General features: G+C 44.6%; 1 protein-coding gene across 2 annotated transcripts in view; it reads right to left on the reverse strand.

Moving 5' to 3' along the window:
- Positions 1–2,682: 2,682 nt before the first annotated feature.
- The window catches only part of UTP3 (UTP3 small subunit processome component), a 135,040-nt gene continuing 120,938 nt past the window's right edge, over positions 2,683–16,784 (reverse strand). For both annotated transcript variants that reach the window (XM_063942950.1, XM_063942951.1), the window contains 6 exons: positions 16,667–16,763; positions 15,744–15,884; positions 15,426–15,550; positions 15,290–15,347; positions 12,150–12,257; positions 2,683–2,828 (listed from right to left, as the gene is read on the reverse strand). In XM_063942950.1, coding sequence (XP_063799020.1) covers positions 2,739–2,828; positions 12,150–12,257; positions 15,290–15,347; positions 15,426–15,550; positions 15,744–15,884; positions 16,667–16,763 — 619 coding nt within the window. In that variant the 3' untranslated portion in view covers positions 2,683–2,738. The remainder of the gene's footprint in view (positions 2,829–12,149; positions 12,258–15,289; positions 15,348–15,425; positions 15,551–15,743; positions 15,885–16,666; positions 16,764–16,784) is intronic.

Consider the following 16,784-nt stretch of genomic DNA (forward strand, 5'->3'; position numbering starts at 1 on the left):
GTGTTTTTATTGCTGCTCAGGGCGCCCTCCCCCAGCGCCCTGCACCCTCAGTGACCGGAGTGTGAAGTGTGTATGAGGAGCAATGGCGCACAGCTGCAGTGCTGTGCGCTACCTTGGTGAAGACTGATGTCTTCTGCCGCCGATTTTCCGGACCTCTTCTTGCTTCTGGCTTTGTAAGGGGGACGGCGGCGCGGCTCCGGGAACGAACACCAAGGCCAGTTCCATGCGGTCGATCCCTCTGGAGCTAATGGTGTCCAGTAGCCTAAGAAGCCCAAGCTAGCTGCAAGCAGGTAGGTTCGCTTCTTCTCCCCTTAGTCCCTCGATGCAGTGAGCCTGTTGCCAGCAGGTCTCACTGTAAAATAAAAAACCTAAAATAAACTTTCTTTCTAGGAGCTCAGGAGAGCCCCTAGTGTGCATCCAGCTCGGCCGGGCACAGAAATCTAACTGAGGTCTGGAGGAGGGTCATAGTGGGAGGAGCCAGTGCACACCAGATAGTACCTAATCTTTCTTTTAGAGTGCCCAGTCTCCTGCGGAGCCCGTCTATTCCCCATGGTCCTTACGGAGTTCCCAGCATCCACTAGGACGTCAGAGAAAAAGGTTTCTTTGTCGTCAGAGAGGCTGAGGGAAGAAAGGTTGACTTACCAGCAGTTGCCGTGGAGATCCACGCATCCAGTGCTTCCCCAAATAGAGCCTGACCTGTGAAGGGTAGGTTCTCCACACTTCTCCTGGATTCCGCATCTGCAGACCATTGGCGTAGCCAGGGTCCCCTGCATGCTGAAGCAGCCATGGACGACATCCTTGCAGTCAGATTACCCAGGTCCTTCATGGCCTCCACCACGAAACCCGCAGAATCCTGTATGTTACGTAAAAACAATTCAATGTCACTTCTATCCATAGAATCTAATTACTCTAGTAACGTGCCTGACCACTTTACTATGGCTTTTGAAATCCATGCAATAGTGGGCCTTAATGCCACTCCTGAAGCTGTGAATATGGATTTGAGCGTAGTTTCAATCTTGCGGTCTGCCGGTTCTTTCAAAGCGGTAGACCCTGGGACAGGTAAAATAACCTTCTTTGACAGTCTAGATACAGAAGCGTCTACTATAGGTGGGTTTTCCCACTTTTTCCTATCATCCTCAGGGAAAGGAAAAGCTACAAGAACCCTCTCTGGGATCTGGATTTTCCCAGGATTTTTCAAATAATGCGTTTAATTCCTTAGACGCGGGGAAGGTCAGGAAGAATTTCTTATTATCTGTAAAGTAAGCCTCCTCTACCTGCTCAGGTGGGTTGTCAGTAATGTGTAACACATCCCTAATAGCCTCAATCATGAGTTGCACCCCTCTTGCCAGGGAAGCCTCACCCCCCCCCCCCCGCATATCCGCATCACACTCTGCCGTGTCAGAGTCGGTGTCCGTGTCAACCTGCATAATTTGAGCAAGCGCACGTTTTTTGGATACACCAGGGGATTTTGAGGTAGTGGGGACAGAATAAGACAAAACCTCCACAGATTATTTTAAAATCTGTGATTCAGTCTTATAATGTGCAATCCTAGTAGAAATCTGGGATATCATTCCCTTAATAGAAGCCACCCACTGGGGCTCATATTCGGAGGGCTGAGACAACATATTACATTCCTGAGTACATGGAATGGATTCCTCTGGAGAAGATACATATTCTGCCGAACAAGACAAAGAGTCCCTGGACATGGTTATGTGGGAATTTGCATAAACACACACACGAAAATGTCAGACACAGTTTCCCCCCCAAGTACCTTCAGAGAAACACAGAGCTTGGAGCCAGCACACACAGCGCCCCAATAGGCAGTTATAAAATAACTGCCTGGCGCTGACTGTGTACCCTTAATTGAAATACACAGCAAAATACAGCCTTCCCCCCCTTCTACCACCCCCTGGTACAGCACAGGATAACTGGAGTTGTGGAGGATCAGCGCTCGCTGTCAGCGTCTCAGCGGTGGAGTTGCAGCGAGAAAATGGCGCTGGATTCCGCTCTGAGAAGCTCCGCCCCCTGTCTTCCTGCACAATTTACATTTTTATACTGGGCGGAGGTAGCTAGCAGCGCAACCGGAGTCCCTGATAGCAGAGTGACCAGTGATTAGGGTATAGTCGCTGGCCCAGGGCGCCCCTCACAGCGCCGCGTCTTTATTGCTGAGCCTTCCGGAGCGCAGTGTTAATACTGCGCTTCACACCCTGATGCCGCCATTTATACCGGCTTGTCGGGTCACCGGTGTTACATTCGCCACCACGATCTTCTGGCTCTGTTAGGGGGTGGCAGCAAGCTGCGGGAGTGAGCGGTCGCCTCGGGGGCTAACGATCATCACCCTCAGGAGCTCAGTGTCCTGTCAGCGGAGGTAGTGGCCGTTAACCTCAGCGGGACACTACTCCCCCCCCCCCCTAAGTCCCACGAAGCAGGGAGGCTGTTGCCAGCCTCCCTATGCCTAACCTGTCTTAATAAAAAAATAAAACCAAAAGAAGCTCTAAGAGCTCCCCTAGCTGTGACCAGCTCCTCCGGGCACATTTTCTAAACAGCCCACACTATCAAAGTCTTAAAGTGCCCACGGCTCTTGGTGGACCCGTCTATACCCCATGGTACTAATATGGACCCCAGCATCCTCTAGGAAGTAAAAGAAAATAATGTTCATGTCTGGAAATAAATGGAGAAATATTGTTACAATACAAATGTTTATTATACAATATGGGGCAATAAATTTCATAAATTCTTTATTTAAGCTTAATACTCTTTTTAACTCCAGCGCGGATTCCAGATAACTCCCCGGAATATCTGACCTCTTCCTTACGGACCTCACGCACCTGGAACACACAACAGATTGAAAAATAAAAATCAAATAGTACAATATATGCATAAACACACACAAAGTCAGAATGGAGAAAAACACAAAGTCACTAGACCAAAATATCACCAATTATCTTGCACAAATAGTATTGTGTTAGGAGTTATAAGATTGTATGATAACGGATTACAATTAGAGCATATATAGCGATTAAGCTAAGCCGAATGTTGGATGTAAAATAATTTACATGAAAACATTTACTTCATGGACTCTAGACTTAGAGATTTTCACCTAGCAATGGCTAAACAAGACAATGCTATAAAAGTACTTGAACATTTTAACAAAACATGCTGAAAAAATACAGTTAGGTCCATATATACACTGACACAATTTTCCTAATTTTAGCTCTCTAAGCCACCACAATTGATTTGAATTTAAACAATCAAAATGCAATTGAAGTGCAGACTTTCAGCTTTAATTCTAGGGGTTAAACAAAAAAGGTAAGAACTTACCTTTGTTAAATCTCTTTCTGTGAGGTACACTGGGTTCCACAGGGAATAACATCAGGGTGTAGAGTAGAATCTTGATCCGAGACATCAACAGGCTAAACGCTTTGACTGTTCCCAAGATGCTACCTCCTCTATAACCCCGCCTCTGTGCACAGGAGCCCAGTTTTGTTAACCAGTCCAATGCAGTAGCAGGTAAAAGAGACGACAATTGTTAGTAGCCACATACACCACATTCTCACGACAGGAGAAGGTATCAGCGGCTAATGCCATACAAACCCAAAGAAGCTAAGTGCGTCAGGGTGGGCGCCCTGTTGAACCCAGTGTACCTCGCAGAAAGATTTAACAAAGGTAAGTTCTTACCATAAATCTCCTTTTCTGCAGCGGGGTACACTAGGGTTCCACAGGGAATAACATCGGGGATGTCCTAAAGCAGTTCCTCATAGGAGGGGACGCAATGAATGGGCTTTGATGGTAGCAGGAGCTGGAAGGCCAGCCTGTACATAAGCATGTGCAATCACCATTCTAATCCATCTGGCCAAGGTTTGCTTGTTAGCAGGCCTACCACATTTGTGAAAACCAAAGAGTGAATCAGACTTCCCAACGGAGGCTGTCCTCTTCACATAGATACGGAGAGCCCGTACCACATCCAAAGACTTCTCTTTGGAAGACAATTCAGGAGAGACAAAGGCCGGAACCACAATCTCCTCGTTAAGGCGGAAAGAAGACACCATCTTAGGTAGATAACCAGGGCGCGGTCTAAGAACCGCCTGGTCACGGTGAAAATTCAGATAGGGGGACCTACAAGACAAGGCACTCAAATCTGATACCCGTCTAGCAGAGGCAATAGCCAGCAGAAACAATACCTTAAGAGAAAGCCACATAAGGTCCGCAGATTCAAGAGGTCCAAACGGAGACTCTCGCAAGGCCTCCAGAACCACCGACAAATCCCAAGGAGCCACAGGTGGGACATAGGGAGGATGAATCCGTAAAACACCGAGTGAATGTATGAACATAAGGCAGAGTCGCAATTTTTCTCTGAAACCTTACCAACAAGGCAGAAATATGAACCTTGAGGGAGGCCACCCGAAGGCCCAGTCCAGGCCCTGTTGTAGGAAGGCCAAAAATTAGGCTGTAGTAAACTTGTAAACGTCATGATTGTTAGCTGCGCACCAAGCAAAGTAAGAATTCCAGACCCTATGGTAACTTCGAGCAGAAGCCGGCTTACGGGCCTTCAACACAGTTTGAATGACCGCCTCAGAAAATCTTTTGGCCCTCAGTACGGAAGCTTCAAAAGCCACGCCGTCAAAGCCTGGTAGACACAAGGGCCCTGAACGAGGAGGTCTGATCGTTGCGGAAGCAGAAGAGGACGCTCTAGTGAGAGACCCTGTAGGTCTGAGAACCAATGCCGTCTGGGCCATGCAAGAGCTATCAGAAGTAGGATTCCCCCTTCTTGCTTGAACTTCCTCACTACAGTGCATCCACAAACGCCGCTTGAGTATCCCTTGTTCTTGCTCCGAAGACCAGAACCTTGTGATTGTGTCGAGATGCCATCAGGTCTACATCTGGTAGACCATACTTGTCCACTAGGAGTTGAAATACTTCGGGATGAAGGCTCCACTCTCCGGCGTGCACGTCCTGACGACTGAGGAACTCCGCTTCCCAGTTAAGGACCCCCTGGAATGAACACTGCCGAGATGGCTGGCAGATGGCGTTCTGCCCACTGAAGAATCTTTGACACATCCATCATTGTCATGCGGCTTCGAGTGCCGCCTTGATGATTTATGTACGCTACCGTGGTGGCGTTGTCCTACTGTACATGAACAGGCCTGTTCTGTACCAGATGCTGGGCCAGTTTCAGAGCATGGAACACTGCCCGCAATTCCAGAATGTGTATCGGGAGGAGAGACTCCTCCCTGCTCCACCGACCCTGAAGAGAGTGTTGCTCCAACACCGCGCCCCAACCCCGCAGACTGGCATCCATCATCAGGAGGACCCAGTTGGAGATCCAGAAGGGACGACCCCTGCACAATTGTTGGTCCTGTAGCCACCAGCTCAGTGACAGACGAACCTCCGGAGACAAGGAGATCACATGAGACCTGATCCGGTGAGGCAGGCCATCCCACTTGGCAAGAATCAGCTTCTGCAGAGGGCGGGAATGAAATTGAGCGCACTCTACCATGTCGAAAGCCGACACCATGAGGCCTAGAATTTGCATCACCGAGTGTATTGACACCCGCGGGCGAGAGAGGAAGCATCGTATCCTGCCCTGAAGTTTCAGGACCTTCTCCTGAGACAAGAACAACCGCTGGTTGTGAGTGTCCAACAACGCCCCCCAGATGCACCACGCTCTGAGCAGAGACCAGGGATGATTTCTTCCAGTTGATGAGCCACCCGTGGGCTTGCAGAAACTTGACCGTCAGATCCAAATGACGGAGAAGAACGTCTGGGGAATTCGGCAGGATCAGCAAGACGTCCAGATACGGTAGGATCCTGATACCCTGACGGCGGAGCAGGGCCGTCATCACCGCCATGACCTTGGTGGAGATTCGCGGACCGTAGTCAGTCCAAAGGGTAAGGCCCGGAATGGATAATGGAGGTTGAAAATAGCAAACCACAGGTATAGCTGATGTGACACGGCAATAGGTATATGTAGGTAAGCATTCTGTATGTCCAGGGATACCCTATAGTCCCCTGGCTCCAAAGTCAGGACAATAGAGCAAAGGGTTTCCATACAAAACTTGGAGACCCTACAAACTTTTTCAAAGACTTGAGGTTGAGAATGGGCCGAGAGGAACCACTCGGTTTCGGGACTAGGAGCATCGTTGAATAGTACCTCCTGCCTCTCTGAGCCAGAGGCACCGGCACTACCACTTCTGTGTCCAGGAGGGACTGAACCACCGAAGAGTCTTTGCCTTTACCTGATCCGAAAGGATGTCTGTCAGGCAAAAGTAATGAGGGGAACGTTTTTTGAAGAAGGATATGGCGTATCCGTGACTGACGACTTCCCGTACCCAAGCGTCTGAAGTAGTCTTCAACCATTCCTGGGTAAACTGTAGAAGTCGGCCTCCCACCCTGGGATCCCCCAGAGGGAGGCCCACCCCGTCATGCCGCAGACTTGTCTGTTTTGGAAGCAGGCTGATGGGTAGACCAGGAACGATTAGGTTTGGGCTTAGTGGATTTGGAAGTTCGAGCCTGTATCGGGTACGCCTGACCCTTAACCTGGAGGTCGAAAGGAATGAAAGGAAGTACTCTTAGCCTTCGGAGCCGAAGGAGTAGTACTAGGCAGACATGTAGTCTTAGCAGATGCTAAGTCTTCAACGATCTTGTTGAGAGCTTCCCCAAAACATATGTTTCTCTCAAAAGGGATCACCTCCAAGGTCTTTTTAGAGTCCAGATCTAAGACCGCAAACAGAGGATCCGTCGAGCCAGAATAGACGTAGTAGATGATTTGGCCGCCAGCATACCTGCATCAGATGCCGCCTCCTAAATATAATGGGAGGCCGTAATAATATATGAAAGACACTGTATAGCATTATCAGGAAAATTAGACGGTAGTTCTGCCTCAACTTCCTGAACCCAGGCCTCTATAGCTTAAGCATCTCAAGAGGCCGCAATAGTGGGCCTATGCACAGCTCAGGCAAGAGTGTAAATAGACTTCGAGCAACCCTCCACACGCTTATCTGCCGGTCCCCTCAGGGAGGTGACGGTAGTGACAGGCAGAGCAGATGAGACCACCAGACGCGCAACTTGTGAGTCCACCGGCGGCGGTGTTTCCCAATTGTTACTTAACTCTGCAGCGAGGGAATAATGAGCTAGCATCTTCGTAGACGAGGAAAACTTTTTACCCCATTTTTCCAGGATTCCTGACGAATATCAACCAAGTGGTCAGAATGAGGTAAAACCAACTTAGTAACCTTCTTACATTTAAACTTACTGGTTTCACAGAGGTAGCTGGAAGCCCTTCATCATCATTGATTTGAAGTATCAGGCTGATAGCCTACAAGAGGTCAGGAACATCCACCTGTGTCAGAAATTCCCTATCAGAAGCATCTGCATCAGAGTCTGAAGGGTCAGTGAAAGCGCCATCTACATTGGATGAGGTATCCGAAACATGTGTGGATTATGAGGAAGTAATGGCCCGTTTAGATGACCCTCTGGTCTTAGGCAGGCGATAGGATTTTGCTTAGCTAGTGACTGATGTAATTACTGTAACCGAGAGAACAGATTATCTGCCCTTGGCGGATTACTGCAGGTACAATATGTGACTGTAATGGCACAGGAGGTCCCACGGGGGGCGCAAGTCTAATTACTAGCGTAGTCCGTAAATTAGAGAAAACAGCTTAAGGTGGGTCTTGATTTACCCCCACTGCTGCAGACTGATCATGGGGTATAGAACCCCCAGTACCTGAACCCTCAGCTGCTACGTTTTCCTCCGAGAAATCCGTGGTATCAACACTGCATGGTGCAGGATCAGCCATGGATTTACCACCCTGTGTAGCAGACATGATATGTAAGCGTAAGTCTAGGGTGTAATAGTACAAGATAAGCAAACTACCTGACAAAAATACCCTGTATGGTGTGACTGCAAGGTAGAGCACAAACTGAGCATTTAAGGAGGTATGTGGTGACTGAAAAACACAGAGAAAAATACCAAAGGTAGAATATCCTGTGAAACACTATATTATATGAGAGCCCTGATGCACTTAGCCTCCCCCAGGGTACAGAATATAGGGATAGCCATATGTGTGAGATACACGAAATAGAGACCACACAGCAGCCATTGGCACACACTCAGTCACATATACAATGCAGAAATTATTACCAGCAATAAAACTGCACTGGACTAGCAATACTAAGTAACTATACCACTGAGTAAAGCTATGTAGATAGAGAGATATAACAATGCACAGTGAAGACTGGATGTATATCACAGGGTACTTGTACTAAATAACCCTAAATATATGCCCTTGTTCTTAACTAACACTGTCTAGACGACATTTAGAATACTTAAGTGTCCTGTAAATGCACAGCGCTGATGAAGCAGGCGGCATTACAGAGGAGGCACTGCCCACCAGTCCCAAAGTCAGCGTAGCATGTGTGTAATGGCGGCCAAATGCTGACAGTGAGCGAGGGAGAGAGAGAGATGCAGCTCCAGGGCGGGAACATTTACTCTCAATGGCGCCCAGGGGCTTGGGGATGGGCTACAGGTCAGAGCCTTATCATCCCCTTGCTGGACTTCACCACCGGGTATTGTCGGCCATAATAAAACGGGTTATATACAAAACCAACCTGTGCCCCTGCCCTGGTGGTCTAGCGGGGTCCCTGTACCAACACAGTGCCCACGCCAGCGCACGCGGCCCACCTCCTAATGGTCACGCCGGATCGCGATTTTCGGCGGGTCCTGTCTGGGGGACCCTCTTACCTCCTACCTTGATGCGGCCACGTGACCCTGGAGAGCTGCGGCAAGTGTGTGTGCCCTAGGTGAAGAACCGGAGCCTCCGCTGTAAGTACCCGGCAACCAGGGACACGGGAGTATACAGCGCCGCCGGGGGAGGTGATGGAGCTGCAGCAGGATATGTCAGAATGACATCTAGCACCTAGAGTGCCTCTGCTGCAGCCCTTGAAGTCTTCTATCTTCTTTTAAAAAAGCTCTTTTCAAGGCTGGGCACCAACTTACAAACTGAGCTCCTGTGCACGAAGGCAGGATTATAGAGGAGGCGGCGCTGAGTATCTTGGGAACAGTCAAAGCGTTTAGCCTGTTGGTGCCTCGGATCAAGATCCTACTCTACACCCCAATGTTATTCCCTGTGGAACCCCAGTGTACCCTACTACAGAAATATTAATTTTTTTTTAATTTATCTCTGTATATAGTAAACCTTTTATGCTTAAAAGTTCACCATCAAAGAAAATATTTGTCTACTAACGCCTCATGATGCCTGCAGATCAGCGTTCCCACTGTGTGCTGTGCATTTTGGGCGCTTTTAAGGCTAATATAACTGTCCAGTGTATACAATATCTATCAAAAAATGATAGTAGTGGAAGCAAGGGACGTTTTCCTGGGTATGGAATGCAAGCGCCACATTGATGAATGGTGATAGAGGTGACTTCTGGCGGAAGTACGTGCGTTCCAAGCTGTTGGAACGCACAATGACTTTCGGACGAGAGGCACCGCATCCTCAGCCGGATTACAAGCTGAAATACATAACTTCCGGCGGAAGCGGCATGCGTTTCAAGTAGATGGAAAGCATGAGCGCTTCAAGCCGCTGTAATCTCTTTTTAAGAGCCCCACTCCACAGAAATTTTATATATGAGTGTCACACTACTACAAATGCACTGGTAAAATAACTATTACAGAGTAAAAAAGGTCCCTAATGTAGGATATCAATACAATAGTAAATTCAACCTAATAACCGGCAAAAAAGGGGATCGGTATGAAATACCTTCAATCAAAATCCTGACAAGGTCAAAATCCCGACATGGACAAAATACGGACATGCTTTTTTCATTGTTTTTTGTGTGTGTGTATGTCGACATAGGTCGACATGGACACCATATAAGTGTACCGCATCCCCTCAAATTGCTCGCTGCGCTCGCCATGCTTCGGGGCGCGGTACCTCGCTGCGCTCGGCACACTATTATATTCCCCCCTCCAGGTGCACTGGGATGGTAAAGTATGAACAAGTCGGTTTCAATGAAGAAATCATGAAAAACTAATGTCGGGATTTTGACCTGTCGGCATTTTACATGTAGGCATTTTGACCTTGTCGGCATTTTAAATGTCGGTATTTTGTCCATGTCAGGATTCTGACCATCGGTCAATTGTTGTCAGGATTTCGACCGTCGGGATTTTGATTGGAGGTAAATTGACTGCATCCCGGGCGAAAAAGTACTGCTTTTTTGACCGAACTGAAACTCCCCCATGACTATTACTACTGGTTTAAGTTTCATTGGACCAAAAAAGGACTTTCTTACGGTGACACTCTTCACAAGTAACGTATTACTAAGAATCTATCCAAATTGCATAATGAGAGAGCGCTTGATATATTTGTGTATTATTCAGACTTTATTGTGATTGGTCCCATCGCTGTTTATTGAGCTGCACTCTTCTGTGTTAGTCGCAGGTGATTCTTTATCTTTTCTATTGTATAAAACGTTTAGGAATTTCAAACATTTTTATACACCGTCCCCTATTTTCAGGGGCTCAAAATAATAAAAATTAACATTTTACTTGGACAAATTAATATAATCATAAAAAAAAAAGGTACATTTTTTACTACTTTGCCGAGAATCCTCTGCCGGCAAGCCTGAAGTCTGGAACCCATGGATAACATAAAATACTGTGTGCTTAGATTATGTTGGAAGTCTGTAAAGTTGATTGGATGGTGCTTCACAGTACAGATGGATAATGACCCAAAACAAAGGCAACCAAAAAGTTTTTTTAAGGCAGAGAAGTGGACTATTCTGCAATGGGCGAGTCAATCACTTGATCTTAACCGGATCAAGCATGAGTTTCACTTGCTGAATGCAGTACTAAAGGCAGAAAGACCCACGAACAAACAACTGAAGGTGTGTAATAAAGACCTGGCAGAGCATAGCCAGAATATCTCTATATACTTCAGAATTCATCCAGCTGCTTCAGTCACATCATCAATAAACACTAGTGACTCCGTGCCACTGAATGCAGGAACATGCCATCACACTGCCTCAGCCATGCTTTATAGAAGATGTGGTACACTTCAGATCCTGAAGCTATTCCAAGTCTTCTCCATATTTTTCTTCTCCCCATCATTCTGGTTCAGGTTGATCTGTCCAAAGAATGCTGTTCCAAAACTGGGTTGGCTCTTTAAGATTTTTTTTTTGGGGGGGATGGGGGGGCATTGTGCAGGCAAAATCTAATCTGGCCTTTTCTATTTTTGAGCCTTATGAATGTTTGCAAGTTGCGGTCAACCCTCTGTATTTGCTCTTATGAAAATCTCTGTATGGTAGATAGTAATATCCCTACCTCTTGGAGAGTGTTCTTCACTTGGCAGGATGTTGTAAAGTGTTTTTTCTTTACAATGGAAACGATCGGCCACCACTGTTATCTTCCATTAATATCCAGACCTTATTGTGTCTGAGCTCACCATTGTGTTGATTTTTTTCTCAGAATGTAGCAAACTGTTGATTTGACCACTCCTAAAGTTTCCACTATCTCCCTGATGGATGTTTTTGTTTTTGCAGCCTAATGATGACTTGTTTCACTTGCATTGAGAACTACTTTGACTGCATGGTGTGGGTTCACAGCAACTGTTTCTAAATCCAAATGCCACACTACTCCAAATCTTTTGCCTGCTTAATTGATGAACAAAAGGAATAGCCCATACCTATCAATGAAACAGCTTTTGCGTAAATTGTCCAATTACTTTTGGTCCCTTGAAAAAGAGGGGGCTACATATTAAACAGCTGCAATTCCTAAACCCTTTGGATGTGAATACCCTCAAAATAAAGCAGATAGTTTGCACTTTAAAACCATAATCATTATATAATTGTAACTTAAATGTTTTGGTAAACAGTTAAAATGATAAATGGATCTAACTGCATATACATTACATGTAACAACACATTTTGCACAGTATATTACACGTAGATAATCTGAATAAAAAGGCTGTAATAGGAAGCTTGGAGATCATTGATGTTCTTGTGCAGAGGTCTTCAGCAGTTGACACAAGATCACACAGTAAGACAAGTTTTAATTAGATAGTACTGTATTACAGATACAGAGCTACTAAGAGATTTAATTAGATAATATGGTAGGACACACACATAATGTCAGACACACTAATGAAACATACCTGGCCTTTTCTACGGATCTTGGCACGTCTGTACTTCTCTCTGTGTTTAACTCTAGGGTTACGGTCAATCTTCTTTCTTTTTGGTGTAAGGCCTTTATTTTTTGCAATCTGAAATGGGAATAGAGAAAAAATTAATAACACAGCACAAATATAATCAAACAGCCACAAAAATACTTATTATGCAAAGGTGTTACATCACAGAACGTGAAGCAGAATCAAACCTAGATGTAAGGATCACTCATTAATTAATGATCTCCTTGTTTCACTGCAGACTTCCTGTAGTTCCTAATTTGCCTATAAATGTCCATATTCATGGAAGTACATTGCACAGCAATACAGGCCACCTCCTCTGCAATGTTTTCAGTAAGAAGCAAACACAAAGTTTACAAGGCCAGTAAAAAGTAACAAATGACTGCCAAGATAATCAAGGTTCAGACAGTCACCCTATCATTGTAAGTGCCTCAAATGATTATAGTATAAGCATCTTTACCCACTTAAGTGGCATGGCCAAAAAATCTCTGGGGCCAGCTGCACTGGACAGACTGGCTATCCTGGAAGATTTTCGGGGTATGCCAGTGCTGCTCCAACATGCCGGTCCACCTCCTCCTTTTTTCCTAGTAGTTCGATTGTGGCGGCGGACTTTTGCGGAATGATGCGGTTGCGTTGTGATGTCACAAAGCAACAGTGTCATTCCGCAAAACTCCTCCGCCCAGATCAGACTACTAGGGAAGAGAGAGGAGAGGGATGTCAAGTGCAGCGATTTTAATCCCCCTATGCAACATTACCCTTAGCAATGAGCATTCCTCTTGGCAACGAGCATTCCCCTGTGCAATGAGCATGGATCCCAGAGCATGAAACTCCTGGCAACGAGCATGGATCCCAGAGCATGAAACCCTGGCAACGAGCATGACACCTAGCGCATGAAACCCCTGCCAATGAGCATGACACCTAGCGCATGAAACCCCTGCCAATGAGCATGACACCTAGCGCATGAAACCCCTGCCAATGAGCATGACACCTAGCGCATGAAACCCCTGCCAATGAGCAGGTAATTTATTTACCCCCCACCCTTCCCCGGGAAATGTGACATTGTAAAAATAAAGTCACCACTGAAGGGGTTAAATATCATCGTATGTATGTCTTCAAACCTTAAACACAGACAACTAAACTTGTACTTACTAAAACAACTCACAATATTTTAAAGCTGTAACCCCTTACGGGAAAAAATAAAAACAGGAAAGAGTGTTTTTTAGCACTGGTACTAGTGTGGCATGTGTAGATCTGGTGGTCCCCTTGTTTTAATAATTAGAAATATACACTTAGGATACCTTCTATTTGATAAACAGTATGCATGCTATCACTGGCAACTGCAAAAGGGCTCAATGTACAAAAAAGAAAAAAGTTTGTTATAGTTGATCCATGTTGTTAAATCTTCGCATTTAATATATAGTAGTAAAATTACTTAAAATCACTTAATTACAGTGAAACAGTTGTTAAAAAAAAAAATATAGATATAGATCAGAAAGATAAGTGTACAAGTAGTATAGGAAAAAAAAGGTGAGTTAAAACATGGGCTGCATACCAATAAACATTTGATAACTTTTATGTATCAGATCACTCCTTTTTTGTTTGTTTTACCTCATCAAGTGCTGAAATTAGTTATTTTTTAATTATTTTTATTTATTACTATTTCAAAGATATATATATATTTGCCATGCAAGTGTTTAGGTCACAGACTATTAGCTTTGTGCACCTATTGTCCTGAAGACATCTACTACTGCTGCTAGCATACAGTAATGCCATTCTAGCTAATCATTGCCAGCAGAACATAGTGATACTATTATATATGAACTGATACTATTATATCTGAACACGAGACTCTGTATAGGTCTATAAACTTCACTGTCTCAGGGGGAGCCCAGATGGCATCAGTTATTTAACGGGTATAGTTTTGCGTGTAATTTTTTATTGCTATAGTTTGCGTGTCACATATGGTCACTGCTATTCAGCAATTCATTTTTTTATGATAAGATGGTACGATACACTGTTTCAGGCTAATTTATCCAAAATCCCTTTCTCCATGTTGTTAGCAGATAATAGAAAATGGATAATAAATCCACAGTACGTAGAGTATTCTCCTGCTCTGTAGCGAGACAGATAATACTAGCCTGGAGATTAGCAGGTGGCAATATTTAGAGGTTAGATCACTTTTTAAGTATAACCCTATTATCAGTATTAGATAGTTAAATGTTCAAACTTCCATGGATTAATAATATCTTGCACAGAAACATTCAGAGGGTGGGATTCAATTCTTTTCACCCCTTTCCACACCCGTTCTGTTTCTGCCCTCAGGGACGTGGTATCATTATTTCAGCTCGCTACCCACGAAGTTGGGAGGCACCCAACCCTTTACACAGCTAAACCTAATCACTATGGGCGCAATATGCGCGATAACGGAGATAATTTTAGATAGGAAATTGGTCATGATATGTCATTTGAATCCCACCCAGAATGTCTCTACTGTATACTATCTAAGCCTTACAGGAGTAGCTCACTGCTTCTTAAGGCCCATACACACTAGGAGATTTTGTAAGCGATATCGCTAATTTTTACCCTCCTGAGTGATATAATTTACAATATCGCCCAGTGTGTATGCTGCGGACGACAGCCGATGCGTGCTCCCGGGGTCGTTAATGACCCCCTCTGTTGTCTGTACATGCAGCGCAATCTGACGGAATCATAAGATACAGCATGTTTGGGCCGGCAGCTGCATGACATCACTGTGCAATATTGCTAGTTTGCACAAAATACTACAACACTGACTGACTGTGATCACAGAATGCCATTGGTATAAGGGTACAGCAGCATCAAAGGAACATAATATGAACACACAAAAAATAATGAAGCAACAAGAAAGCACCTCTGAAATTGCGGCTTAATCAAATATATAAATATAAAAACAAGATTCTGCCACATTTCATGTAACAAATGTAAGTTATCCTAAATCACGGGGCTAAAAAAATGAAAGAAAAAAAGAAGGAAAACTTCTTAAGCTTTCAATACAGGATACTGTGTACATCATTAGTCATTATGGCACACAGGAGGCTATCCTGCGAGTCTGCTAATCTTTTTAATAGTACCTGGTAAGTAATTGCTCTCTTTGCATTTGGATCCATTTCTTCAGACACAAACTCATCACTAGAAAAACAAAACCATCATTAGGGAATGATTATGAACTTCTCCCATAACACACTCTATAAAACAGTCTTTACTTACACTGTCTCATCCACGTTGCGTTTCCTTTTTTCTAACAATTTATTTGCCATCATCTTGTAGTAATTTAGAGCATCTTCTTCGTCCAAATCAGAGTCTTCAGCAACCTCAGTCTCTGTGAGTGGGCGCTATTTTACACAAACAAAATTCACTGAGTTACATACAGAATACATTATCCAAGACATTGTCCATATTCCATATTTTGTACCCAACACCATTTAAAGTTTGTTAAAATGTGGCAGAGTGCTAGTCAACTGAGAAAAATAATAATCAAGATTTCACATTACAAGGTCTGTTCACTTTGTTTAAACCCTTCATTACCTTGGCGGCGGATTTTTTGGTCACTTTCGGCTGAGCAGCGTGAAGTTTTGTCGCAGTGGTGCTTCTTTGTAAATCTAGAGTCAGAAGCAGGCGCATTTCTGGAGACAGTCGTTGATCCACAACTTCCAGGTCATTAATCAACTAAAATTATGATATTTATGGAGATTATTATATATTAAAATGAAATACTTTATTTATGCAAAGATAAGTAAAGGTGCACTAAAATAATTGTCATTCGACAAATCCATTTTCACATAAGTTTACTGTCAAAAAATCATAAAGAGAGAAGTAATGGTAGGGCATGAGAGAAGTAAAGGAGAAGCAAAAGGGTAAGGATAAAAAAAAGCAATGTAAGGAGCAGAAGAATAAGAAGTGGTGACTGGAAAGAATGATAAAGAGCAGATTTAAGGGGGTACACCAGGAGAGATCTGTGCTTAGCTTCTAAGCAATCTGACTAGATTGCTTAGAAATTAAGCACAGATCTCTCAGTGTGCATGCCCATAGCGACATCGATGCGCGTCCCCACGCGTCGCTATCGCTGACTCTAGATTTGGCATGCATGCATGCCAAATCTAGTAGATGGCTCACTTCACTGCTGTGTGAAGTGAAACGGCCCCCCCATCCCCCACCCTCGCTCAGCACACATCGCGCTGTGCTGAGCGGGGGGAGAGATGTGTGCTCAGCGGTTTGTGGTAGATCACTCAGCACACATGTTCCCCGTATGTATGGGGCTTAAGGGCAGCAGGAAAAGGACAGAGACACGCAGAATAAGCAGCATGGTAGGAATAACACTGCTGACAAATTATATTAAGAGGGACAACAGGCAAAGAATATAGGAGAAAATAGTGGAAGAGGAGAATAACCAGTTCTTTCTGCAAAAACAACAAAGAAGATAAGAAACACAATAACCCAGCAGGACTTACATTCCGGTATGTGACCAGTCTTTCTATCACAGGATGGCCGGTGACTGACAGTCTTTTTGCTTTCAGAAGAAGATAGTAACTAATATTTGTGCAATAACTTAAAAACAAAACAAAAAAA

The sequence above is a fragment of the Pseudophryne corroboree genome, chromosome 10 (genome assembly GCF_028390025.1).
Source record: "Pseudophryne corroboree isolate aPseCor3 chromosome 10, aPseCor3.hap2, whole genome shotgun sequence".
NCBI classification, from domain to species: Eukaryota; Metazoa; Chordata; class Amphibia; order Anura; family Myobatrachidae; genus Pseudophryne; species Pseudophryne corroboree.